Source organism: Triturus cristatus, chromosome 10, assembly GCF_964204655.1.
Source record: "Triturus cristatus chromosome 10, aTriCri1.1, whole genome shotgun sequence".
Taxonomy (NCBI): Eukaryota; Metazoa; Chordata; class Amphibia; order Caudata; family Salamandridae; genus Triturus; species Triturus cristatus.
Window position 1 is genome coordinate 871644784 of NC_140593.1, and position 12871 is coordinate 871657654.

At 54.3% G+C, this 12871-nt stretch overlaps 1 protein-coding gene across 1 annotated transcript in view; it reads right to left on the reverse strand.

Moving 5' to 3' along the window:
- The window catches only part of LOC146796142 (SCO-spondin-like), a 1481201-nt gene that overhangs the window by 634637 nt on the left and 833693 nt on the right, over positions 1–12871 (reverse strand). The window contains exon 86 of the mRNA XM_085631266.1: positions 404–564. Coding sequence (XP_085487392.1) covers positions 404–564 — 161 coding nt within the window. The remainder of the gene's footprint in view (positions 1–403; positions 565–12871) is intronic.

Sequence of the window (12871 nt, forward strand, 5' to 3'; positions counted from 1 at the left end):
GTTTCTTTTTTTTTCGCAACACATTTTGTTGATTTTTTAGTCAGTACATTCCGGACAACATGGCCCAGCAAATCATGCAGTGCAGCCGTTTAAACCTGTTTCTTGATTAAAAACTGCATATTTAGCCCTGGTAGATAAACCTCCATAGAGGTATATGTGGAAGATGAAGCAGAAGCCACTGCAAGAATACTATCTCGTATTGTGTGTAAACACACATGTCATTTAACGAAGCCTCATTCAAATCTCCTGATGCCAGAGTCCAATTCCTACAAAATGGTCTTCAGAATTTAGCATCCTTGCATCATTGTTATTTTATAATGTTAATTTAATAATATAAAATGTCAGTTTTTACAGCAACCCAACAGCAGACAGTGAAGAAATGATTAACAGTGTGATTCCATACCAAGAGCTGCACTCATGCTGAATAGTCTCGTCAGGCATCACCTCATCTCCCAGAAATACCTGACTGCCCTGGTCTGTGAGTACCACAGGGAAGTCATCAGGGTCCATGGAATGGTTTCTGAATGCCAACATGGTCTCCTCATTCAAGATACATGGACATTCCTGAAGTAGGCAAGACAATTAAACACAGATGAATAAATCATTTTGAGGTACAAATCATCTGTTGAACAAGCAACTTGCCCTTTTAGTACAGGCAGGAGCAAATAAACTGGAAGAAAGCATCAATTCGTTTATGGTTGATACAGATGCTATGTTAGCGAATTTGCTTTGTGTTGTGATAAAGGAAATATTTTCATTTTTTCTAAAAGTTTCTATTAACTTCGGAGAACTGTGGAAGGGAGCCAGACAGTAATGGAGGTATCTCACCAGTGTCCACATGTTTTCTGCATTCAAAGTGGTACTTGCACATGGACTTTAATAGCTCTACCTTTGCCTCACATAAAGAGAGACTGTACTACCAGGGAGAGGGAGAGTTCCATTGCTCATCAAACCCCAATATTTGTTAGGTTTGCCACAGTCAGTGTGGCACCGTCAAATACCAACCTCCATCCCTTTTTATACATGTAAATAGACAAAATAAAGGTAGAGAACAAATTCCCCAGCTCGGCCTAATTCAGTATTCCTTAATATCTCCTTAACGACCTGGTGGTTTTGTGTATGTAAAACTGCTATCACTGTGATGGGTATTAAAGTCCAATTAGGTGCTTGTCCCAGATCACCAAGCAATTTCCACAAAACAGTCACTAGCTGAGTCCAGAGTTGAACATGTGTCTCACTCTTCTACTTCCCCTTGATCCACCTATTTGACTTCCCAGATGATAAAAACAAAGTTTTATGATGGAGATCCTAGTCCATTCTCAGGAACAGACAAAACTTCATAGGTTCACCCAAATAACCGAACAGTGGCTTTGCTTTTCCTGTGGTGCCCCCTAATATGTCACAGCCCTGGTCCAAATTAACCTTCTTTCCACGGTAGTGTAGAAGATCGTGCTCGCACAAAATTGCTGCCCTACACAAAATGACAGATGGTATAAAGTGGCCTCTTGTTGACTGGAAACCCTATCTTATTACACACAGTGTCAAAAAATGTCAATACTCCAACAGTTCCATCATTACATTAAGGTGCCGATCACGATCCGGTAAAAACCGGGTACGAACCGTCGGACGGAGCATAATCTCCGTCCGACGCGTACCCGGTCGTCAAATTTTACAAACAAGGAATTACGAATCGCACGGGAACACCATTTCCGTACGATTCGTAAAAAAGCCCGACCGAACAAAATAAACCTACCAATGCGATCCGGGAAAGCGCCGACCTGACGTCGGGACGCTCGCAGCCTGCCATTCACGAACAAGGAATCACGATTCGCACCGACGTCATCCCGCACGGTGAATATTTTCCGGCTGCCAAAAACTGCCGGGAAATCAGGACGACGCGAACAAGGACCACCAGTACGCGACGGACACACAGGACGACGCGAACAAGGAGGACCAGTACGCGACAGGACGACGCGATCAAGGAGTACCAGTACGCGACGGACACACAGGACGACGCGATCAAGGAGGACCAGTACGCGACGGACACACAGGACGACGCAAACAAGGAGGACCCGTACGCGACGGACAGGCATGGACCCGAACCTACGCGTCATCCCGGCACTCATAGCAGTCCACCTCCTCTACAGGTTACGACGCAGACGCCGCAGAAGGTCAGAATAACTAAGGGAGTGGGGAAAGTGGGGTGGGGTGGGGGTGGCAGGACCAGGGCAGGCCACAAAACCCCCACCAAAGTCACACACCACAAATGCCCAGGACATACCTGACACCCATGCCCTGGTCACTACGAGGGGGTGGGGGCGTGTCCAGCTAAGCCAGCGACCGCCACAACGGAAGTCCGTCACCACGCGAACCAGCAACACAACCAGACAGGTACGTCCCGTACCCACGCCTGAAGAGCGTGGGTACGAGACGTACCACGCCCACACCCACGTCACCCCAACAATGGCGGGACGGATCGCACCCACGTGGCAAAGGCCTGGGTACGGCCCGCACAAGCATCACATAGCGTGGGGACGGATATGTACGGACCCTACCCCCACCCACGTACGTATGGAGCGTACACCCACCCCACCAGTGTAAGTACGACTCGTACCCTCACCCGCGGAGGTACGGACCGTACCCCCACCACACCAGTGTAAGTACGACTCGTACCCTCACCCCGTATGCATGGAGCGTACCCCCACCCCAACAGTGTAAGTACGACTCGTACCCTCACCCGCGGACGTACGGACCGTACCCCCACCACACCAGTGTAAGTACGACTCGTACCCCCACCCCCGTATGCATGGAGCCTACCCCCACCCCACCAGTGTAAGTACGACTTGTACCCTCACCCGCGGACGTACAGACCGCACCCCCACCACATCAGTGTAAGTACGACTCGTACCCTCACCCCGTATGCATGGAGCATACCCCCACCCCAACAGTGTAAGTACGACTCGTACCCTCACCCGCGGACGTACGGACCGTACCCCCACCCCACCAGTGTAAGTACGACTCGTACCCTCACCCGCGTATGCATGGAGCCTACCCCCACCCCACCAGTGTAAGTACGACTCGTACCCTCACCCGCAGACGTACGGACCGTACCCCCACCACACCAGTGTAAGTACGACTCGTACCCTCACCCTGTATGCATGGAGCGTACCCCCACCCCAACAGTGTAAGTACGACTCGTACCCTCACCCGCGTATGCATGGAGCCTACCCCCACCCCACCAGTGTAAGTACGACTCGTACCCTCACCCACGTATGCATGGAGCCTACCCCCACCCCACCAGTGTAAGTACGACTCGTACCCTCACCCGCGGACGTACGGACCGTACCCCCACCACACCAGTGTAAGTACGACTCATACCCTCACCCCGTATGCATGGAGCGTACCCCCACCCCAACAGTGTAAGTACGACTCGTACCCTCACCCGCGGATGTACGGACCGTACCCCCACCCCAACAGTGTAAGTACGACTCGTACCCTCACCCGCGGACGTACGGACCGTACCCCCACCCCACCAGTGTAAGTATGACTCGTACCCTCACCCGCGTATGCATGGAGCCTACCCCCACCCCACCAGTGTAAGTACGACTCGTACCCTCACCCGCTGACGTACGGACCGTACCTCCACCACACCAGTGTAAGTACGACTCGTACCCTCACCCCGTATGCATGGAGCGTACCCCCACCCCAACAGTGTAAGTACGACTCGTACCCTCACCCGCGTATGCATGGAGCCTACCCCCACCCCACCAGTGTAAGTACGACTCGTACCCTCACCCGCGTATGCATGGAGCCTACCCCCACCCCACCAGTGTAAGTACGACTCGTACCCTCACCCGCGGACGTACGGACCGTACCCCCACCACACCAGTGTAAGTATGACTCGTACCCTCACCCCGTATGCATGGAGCGTACCCCCACCCCAACAGTGTAAGTACGACTCATACCCTCACCCGCGGACGTACGGACCGTACCCCCACCCCAACAGTGTAAGTACGACTCGTACCCTCACCCGCGTATGCATGGAGCCTACCCCCACCCCACCAGTGTAAGTACGACTCGTACCCTCACCCGCAGACGTACGGACCGCACCCCCACCACACCAGTGTAAGTACGACTCGTACCCCCACCCCCGTATGCATGGAGCCTACCCCCACCCCACCAGTGTAAGTACGACTCGTACCCTCACCCGCGGACGTACGGACCGTACCCCCACCACACCAGTGTAAGTAGAGTCGTACCCTCACCTCGAATGCATGGAGCGTACCCCCACCGTGTATGTTCCAAGCGTACATATCCAGAAATAGGAGGTGTGTGTGCAGAGTCCTCCCAGCAGTGCCCTGAGACAGGAGGGGTGGGTGTGGAGTCCTCCCAGCAGTGCCCTGAGACAGGAGGGGTGTGTGCCTATCACTAACAGCAGTGCCCTGAGACAGGAGGGGTGTGTGCCTATCACTACCAGCAGTGCCCTGAGACAGAAGGGGTGTGTGCCTATCACTCCCAGCAGTGCCCTGAGACAGGAGGGGTGTGTGCCTATCACTAACAGCAGTGCCCTGAGACAGGAGGGGTGTGTGCCTATCACTAACAGCAGTGCCCTGAGACAGAAGGGGTGTGTGCCTATCACTAACAGCAGTGCCCTGAGACAGAAGGGGTGTGTGCCTATCACTCCCAGCAGTGCCCTGAGACAGGAGGGGTGTGTGCCTATCACTCCCAGCAGTGCCCTGAGACAGGAGGGGTGTGTGCCTATCACTAACAGCAGTGCCCTGAGACAGGAGGGGTGTGTGCCTATCACTAACAGCAGTGCCCTGAGACAGAAGGGGTGTGTGCCTATCACTCCCAGCAGTGCCCTGAGACAGAAGGGGTGGGTACAGAGTCCTCACAGCAGTGCCCTGAGACAGGAGGGGTGGGTGTGGAGTCCACACAGCAGTGCCCTGAGACAGGAGGGGTGTAACACATGTGTGTGAGGCTGGAAGTACCCACATGCATACTGCCTACAAGGGAACATGTCCCCATGAACTCATGTCAACAGACTCCACACACAAGTACAGTGATCACCAAGGATGCCACGAATGTTGCAGGTGGAGACATTGCCCTGCATGCATGGCCAAAGTAGAAGGGCTCCGTCACACACACAGCTCATGTAGACACAGCTCTGCGCTAAACATTGGGAACACCCTGCAGGGAAGATATCAGGGTACACAGAGGAAGGAATACCCCCTGGGACAATTGCACCATGCAGTAACTGCTTACATGAACAAAGAAAGTTAGCTAACACCTTGTGATGGCACACAGATCCCAGGGTCCCCCCAATGAGCAGCACACTACTACATATCCCACACACCCAACACATAAACACCACCCAAAACCATGTAGCAGCCCCACCAACACCAATACCAGCATAGCAGTAGTGTTATAATGAAAAAAAAATTAAGCTTTATTCAGCATGAGCACAATGTCCGTGGATCGCAGGCAGTTCAATATTCACAAAGCCCATAGGGCAGTCAATGAGTCTCAGCTGGATGGGGGACACAGTGGGATGCGTGTCCCCTACCTTGCCTGCACAGTTACATGCCATCGTCTTCCACAGGTGTGAGGTCATCATGGGGGGGGGAAGCAACAGGCACCGCAGGGACATCAGGGCAAAGGGGAGGCGTTGTGGGTGCAGGGATGGAGGACTCCGCCACAGGGGGTGGGGCAGGGCCAAAGGCGGAGGCCAGGATGGCACTACACACCTTTGCAAGGTCCTCCAGGGATTCCCCTGCACCCGAAGGATCCACAGGCCCCAAGGAGGGGGGGGAGTCAGAGGGATGGGTCGCAGCGCCACCGGGGGAGGGTGTAGACAGGGGGGGAGAATCAACCACCCTGACCGAGGACTTCCTTGACCGCTTGCGTGGTGGTGTCACTGTGGGGCTCAGGGACAGAGCGGCCATGAAGGAGTCCTTGGGGGAGATGTGGCCAGGAGAGCTGAGGGCAGGGGATTTGGAGGGAGTGGACTGGGTGGAATGCGGACTCCCACTATGGCTGCGTGTCACACGTTTGCCCCCCGACCCAGTGGGTGTGCCTACCTCACCCTGTGTGTGCGTGTCAGGAGGAGTGCGGTGGACCTTCCCTGCTGGTGTGGTGCCTGTGTCTGTTGATGTGGGTGCATGCCGACGTCTGGGTGTACGTGGGACAGGCATGGGAGTGGGAAGTGTGGATGGGGCAGGGGTAGGTGGGGGAGGTCGCGCTGCAGGAGACCCACTGCTGCAGTCAGTGTGGAGTCTATGGACCTCAGCAAGTTGCGTTGGTCAGCCTGCGATGAATGAATGCCCTCCAAGTATTCCTCGATGTTGGTGAGGGTTTGGCCGTGGGCATGGAGGACATTAAGGATCGCAGCCTGACCAACCTGCAGCTGCCGCTGGATGTCCACAGACTCAGCATTGGCGGCAGCAGTGGAGACAGGGGCAGGGGGTGCGGGGCCTGGCATGAAGGAGACATGCGGTGACCGGGCACGCTGGGAAGGGACACGAGCAAGTGGGAGGCGGCTGATGGGAACTGAGGGGGCGGTGCGAGGTGTTGTGCCTCTGTCAGCTGCTGGTGCAGCCACCGCCCACTCGGAGACATCCTCCTCGGACCTGTCAGCTTCGTATTCTGACGTGCCAGTCGACAGGTCCTCGGCCGCACTATCCTCCGCCTCTGTCCCACTCGATGTGCCAGCCCCGATGTCACGGCTGGCACTGGTGCTCGGTCCCTCCGCCTTGTCTGTGTCCATGTCTCCCTCTGTGTCCCCCGACGATGCTGTGGGCAGGGTGGAGAGACAGAAATTAATCAGACACCTGTACACATCTGTCACATGAGTCCAATCTACATAGGTAACATTGCATAGCCTGAAAAGGAAGATCCCTAACATCTACTAAACAAGGTACCGATGTAGGGCATGAAACACACAGTTGGTTGAGCCACCATGCCACTGAAATACCATGGAGAGCATGAGACAATAGCTAAAGACAGGAAACGGAGTCTGACATAGCACCCAGGCCCTGGGGACAATCCAGCACTGCATCTGCACCACACAGCGTTGGCGAAAATACCGATGACCAGGGACCATATCCATGAACTTGAGACACATGCTGCATAGGTAATGCTGAAAACATGCCCAACATGACTCGGTCACTGCACCTTGCGTGTGTGTCCAGACAAACATCACACACTGCCCAGACGCAGCAAGTAGAAATCAGGATTTGACATATAGGCTTTGCCCGCCCCAACCACCCCCTACACGAGGCAAATTGTTGAGACACAGGTGGCACCAACATCTCATAGTCTGGGTGATAAACACAGGGGCAGGCAAAATGCAAGATTGGATGCCAAACAGCCAAGGTGCGCCTGTACAAATAATGAGGTACCAGTGCCCATCCTCAGATGAGTATAACAAGACACACAGGCACTGGCAACTGTGAGTATGAAGAAGGACATTCAGGTCAGGCTGCACAGTGGACACCTGTACAAAATAGCAAGTCTATATACATGGTGCCAGGGGACAATGGCACAGAGCACAACCTACGCTGTAGACACTGAGAGTGTCCACGTTTATGATGACACATACAACACTGAGGAAAAGGTGCCCCAGGGGACAGTAGTGGCCACGCAACTCCATGCTCCTGAATGGTAATGACTGCAACACACGCCACCATCCCTGCACTATGCGTATCGCACACTCATGCACATCATGTCACAGGCCACTACATAGGACATGCGCGCTGTAAGGCATGACACATGAGAGACCAACTCCCATGTCTGGAGTCAGCATCAGTGCCAACTGACATGGAACCCACATGCAGTGAACTTGACAGGGCACAGCCAAGGTCCCAAAATCTGTTACACACCACCCCCACACATGATGCTACAGGCATAGTTCTCGTGGACAAAGCGCCAGCCTACATTACCTTGTGAAGGAGTGACTACACACAGACCAGGGAACACATTGCAAGGAGGGGAAGGGTGGCAGGGGCGCAGCGCTATACTGGGGCAAACTGGCTCTGCACAGCACCTTTAAAACCTGGCAGTGAATTCATGCTACTGTGCCCTTACAAATGCCGGTGACACACAACAACCACACATGTACCTACCCCCTTCCGGCTGCTGCATCGCCTGTAAGCGCCTCTCCAAGTCTGGAAAGACCACCGGCAGCACACGCCTGTGGAGGTGGCTCAGACGGCGGCGGCCGCGGTTCTTGTGGCTCTCAGGTGAGTCCCCCAGCAGGACCCGTGCAATCCTCCGCGTCCAGCACCGGATATCCTGCCAGTGTTTCCTCACCTGGGACAGGCTCTGCCTCCGACCATCCACACCCCTCACGGCACTGACGGCGGTCAGCCAGATCTGCTCCTTGGCAGTGGCGCCTACCTGTGAGGAAGAACAAGTGACACCACATCAATACACCAGCCACATGTCACAGAGAGACATATGAGAACAAATTAGCTGGTTACAACAAGGCATGTCATGCAGCCAATGCATTGCACCTTTGTCATAGGGACATGATCCTCTGGTGAGGGAAAAAGCAGTACGTGCCATAGTGGGTACACAGGTGGAATGATGGCAATGTCACAATCAATGATCAAGGCTCACACTGTGCATCACACCCACCCCTCCTGTCTCAGGGCACTGCTGTTAGTGATAGGCACACACCCCTCCTGTCTCAGGGCACTGCTGTGAGGACTCCACACCCACCCCTCCTGTCTCAGGGCACTGCTGTTAGTGATAGGCACACACCCCACCTGTCTCAGGGCACTGCTGGGAGGACTCCACACCCACCCCTCCTGTCTCAGGGCACTTCTGTTAGTGATAGGCACACACCCCTCCTGTCTCAGGGCACTGCTGGGAGGACTCCACACCCACCCCTCCTGTCTCAGGGCACTGCTGTTAGTGATATGCACACACCCCTCCTGTCTCAGGGCACTGCTGGGAGGACTCCACACCCACCCCTCCTGTCTCAGGGCACTGCTGGGAGACATCAGGCATCCCCCCTGGGACCCCCCCAACAGTACATGGCATGTGTGTCACACCAGGACACAATGGCAGAAGTCACAGTCACAACATAGGGACAGTCTGTGCCAGTGGCCTATGCACTCACCTGATACCCTGGTCGCCCATACAGCATGGGGTACTGTGGGAGGATCACATCCAGCAATGCCATGTTCTCCTCCAGGGTGAATGGCTGTGTCCTCTCCACAGCCCTTGACATGGTTCCAGGGAATCAGTAGCAGCAGCTGGCTCGACGAATTCAAAGATGTGCAGGCAAGTACTCCCTCATGGGACCTGGCTACCTTATATGTGCCTTTCTGCCCTGTCTCATGCACAGGAGTACAGAGTGATTGGTCACTCACATTTGCATCCTATGTTTCCACCAATCCCTTCAAACCTAGCAGTCTGTGTGTACTCTATCGGTTTCATTCTCCTGCATGATGTCAGCTCCACAAACACATTGCAACAAAGTATTTTAATTCCAACTGACTTCTGCTGTTCACCTTCCAGAAGAAATTCGAATTTTGAACTTGGTCTCCATGACAACCAGCATGCATGTAGGCCTTAATACTTGTCCCTCATGTGTCCCCTATGTAATTTGGAGCTTCACACACAGGTACGGTGCGTTCCGGGGCCCTAGGGCACCCCAAATGCATTGCAACGGCCCGTACACGCGTCACTACGTTCACTATCACTATGGGTGTCCTCGCGTATGCGTACTCGTAGTGGTACGGGCCGTACACACGCCTGTACGCTCCCTATCACTACGAGTACGCATACTATTATTATTATTATTATTATGTGTTCTTATATAGCGCTCAACTTACCCTTGGGCATCTTGGCGCTTGCCTTGGGAACCCGTCCTGGTTTTTCCCTGTGAGATAACCCGTACTGGGCATCCCCAAGGTGAAAGCCAGGCATCCCGCCGCGAGGGGGGGGGCGTTGTGGAGATTAAGCAAGCTATTGCCCAGAGTTGCAGCGTGGGACCCATGATTAGAATAGGCACTGAGGCGAGAATATCCAGTCCGCGGAATTTATAGCCCGAGACCCTGCCGCGACGGGAATCGAACCCTGGTCCCGGACCAGTGCTCTGCATCGAGGTCTGCCGCTCTAACCATTGAGCCACACTTCTGGTACGGGCCGTACACACGCCTGTACGCTCCCTATCACTATGGGTGTCCTCGCGTATGCGTACTCGTAGTGATAGGGAGCGTACAGGCGTGTGTACGGCCCGTACCACTACGAGTACGCATACGCGAGGACACCCATAGTGATAGGGAGCGTACATGTGTGTGTACGGCCCGTACCACAATGGGTGTCCTCGCGTATGCGTACTCGTAGTGATAGGGAGCGTACAGGCGTGTGTACGGCCCGTACCACTACGAGTACGCATACGCGAGGACACCCATAGTGATAGGGAGCGTACAGGCGTGTGTACGGCCCGTACCACAATGGGTGTCCTCGCGTATGCGTACTCGGAGTGATAGGGAGCGTACAGGCGTGTGTACGGCCCGTACCACTACGAGTACGCATACGCGAGGACACCCATAGTGATAGGGAGCGTACATGTGTGTGTACGGCCCGTACCACTATGGGTGTCCTCGCGTATGCGTACTCGTAGTGATAGGGAGCGTACATGTGTGTGTACGGCCCGTACCACTATGGGTGTCCTCGCGTATGCGTACTCGTAGTGATAGGGAGCGTACAGGCGTGTGTACGGCCCATACCACTACGAGTACGCATACGCGAGGACACCCATAGTGATAGTGAGCGTACATGCGGGCGTACGGACCTACCACTATGGGTGTTCTTGCGTATGCGTACTCGTAGCGGTACGGGCCGTACACACGCATGTACGCTCACTATCACTACGAGTACGCATACGCGGGGAGACCCATGGTGATAGTGAGCGTACATGCGTGTGTACGGCCCGTACCACTACGAGTACGCATACGCAAGAACACCCATAGTGGTAGGTCCGTACGCCCGCATGTACGCTCACTATCACTATGGGTGTCCTCGCGTATGCGTACTCGTAGTGGTACGGGCCGTACACACGCCTGTACGCTCGCCATCACGATGGCTACACATACGGCAGCACTCCCATAGTGATATGGGAACGTACACTGGCCCTCTTGGCAGCAGTACAGCGGTTTTCACACATCACAGTGGTGACAGGCGGCACACAGGTAGGGATAGGGCGGACATACTTGTCCATGGATGGACATACTTGTCCATTAATTGACATCGAGGCTTCGTCTGTGCATCACTACATGTGTGGGGCACAGGTGTGACGGCCTGTGATGTGGAACATTACTCTTGAGTCGAGAAGGCACCAGATGTATGATGAGATGTGTACAGATGTACTGTGTGATGGTGCGATGTGTGCCAGGCATGCCCTTGACTCCTTTGACATGTGTGCATGTCGTACTGCGCACTTGGGGGGAGCGTCACTGGCAGGGCACGGACACCAACACACGGAAGTGTCCCCTGATGCCCGGTACAGGGGTTATGACACCTGACTTGTCACTACCCACGGTGCACAATGTGACTATGTCATGTATGTGTGGGGGCTTCCCATCAGGTTGATGTTGGAGCACCCTCAAAAGCTGCAGCCGTTGCAGCAACCAACATGTGTCTGTGTGTAGATTGTCAGTGCACACTGTTCCGCACACCATGCCACATGTGGTATCGGATGTGAGGTGCACATGTATGCATGGGACACGGAGTAGCGTGACAAGGACATGTCAGCATCCTCACAAGGAATGTGTGGTGAGTCATGACATGTGCACCTTCATGGCAAGGTGTGTGGGCTGTCCTAGTGTAATGTCATGTGACCTGTGGCTCCAGTGTTCCGCTACCAGTCTCTGCAATCGGCATCCTACTGCTGCAGATGTGTGGGCGTATGTCACTCCTGTGTTGCGTCTGGCTGTTCACTTGCACTGGGACACAGCTATTCCCATGGCGTGGCATGGGGAGGTTCTCAATCTCCGTGTGTAGCTGGGTCTTGGAAGGAGTGTCACCTTGCATCCATACGTATCCTGGCCATGTAGCACATACCTGACTCCCTATGTAGCATGTGTGTATTGACAGATTAACATGTGCTCAGTACACATGAGTTGTTGTCGTAGTGCACTCACTCTTCCTTGTCACTTCCAAATTACTGCAGAGCGCCGCCTCTTGCCCGAAGAATTCCAGACTTGGCTGCCATGCAGGAGAATGACAGCATCCGGCTCTACCGCTTCACCCAACCGTTGATTCTGGAGTTGACGGCAAGACTGGCACCACACCTGCAACCGCAGCACAGGTATCCCACGGCACTGACACCCCAGCTGAAGGTAATGGCTGCCCTACATTTTCTTGCCACGGGTACCTTTCAAAATACCATAGCTCATGTTGGTGGCATGTCCCAGAGCACGTTCAGCGGTGTGCTGCATGATTTCTTAGAGGCCATGTTGATTCACCTGGATGACTTCATCAAGTTCCCAACCCCTGAACAGATGACTGAGGTCAAGCGTGGATTCTATGTCCTGGGAGGGATGCCCCATGTCATTGGGTCCATAGATGGGGCACATGTAGCTTTGGTACCACCACACGCACGGGAGGTGGCGTACCGCAATCGGAAGCACTACCACTCCATCAATGCCCTTGTGGTGTGTCAGTCCAACATGGTGATTTCACATGTCTGTGCTCGTTTTCCAGGATCAGCACACGATGCCTACATCATGAGGCGTAGCGGGATGCCTGATATGATGATGCAGCTGCGCAACGAACGGGCATGTGTTGTTGGTGGGTACAGTCTCTCTGTCCTGTATTCTGTATAGCCTACCAGCACGACCGCTTCACCACTTCTAAC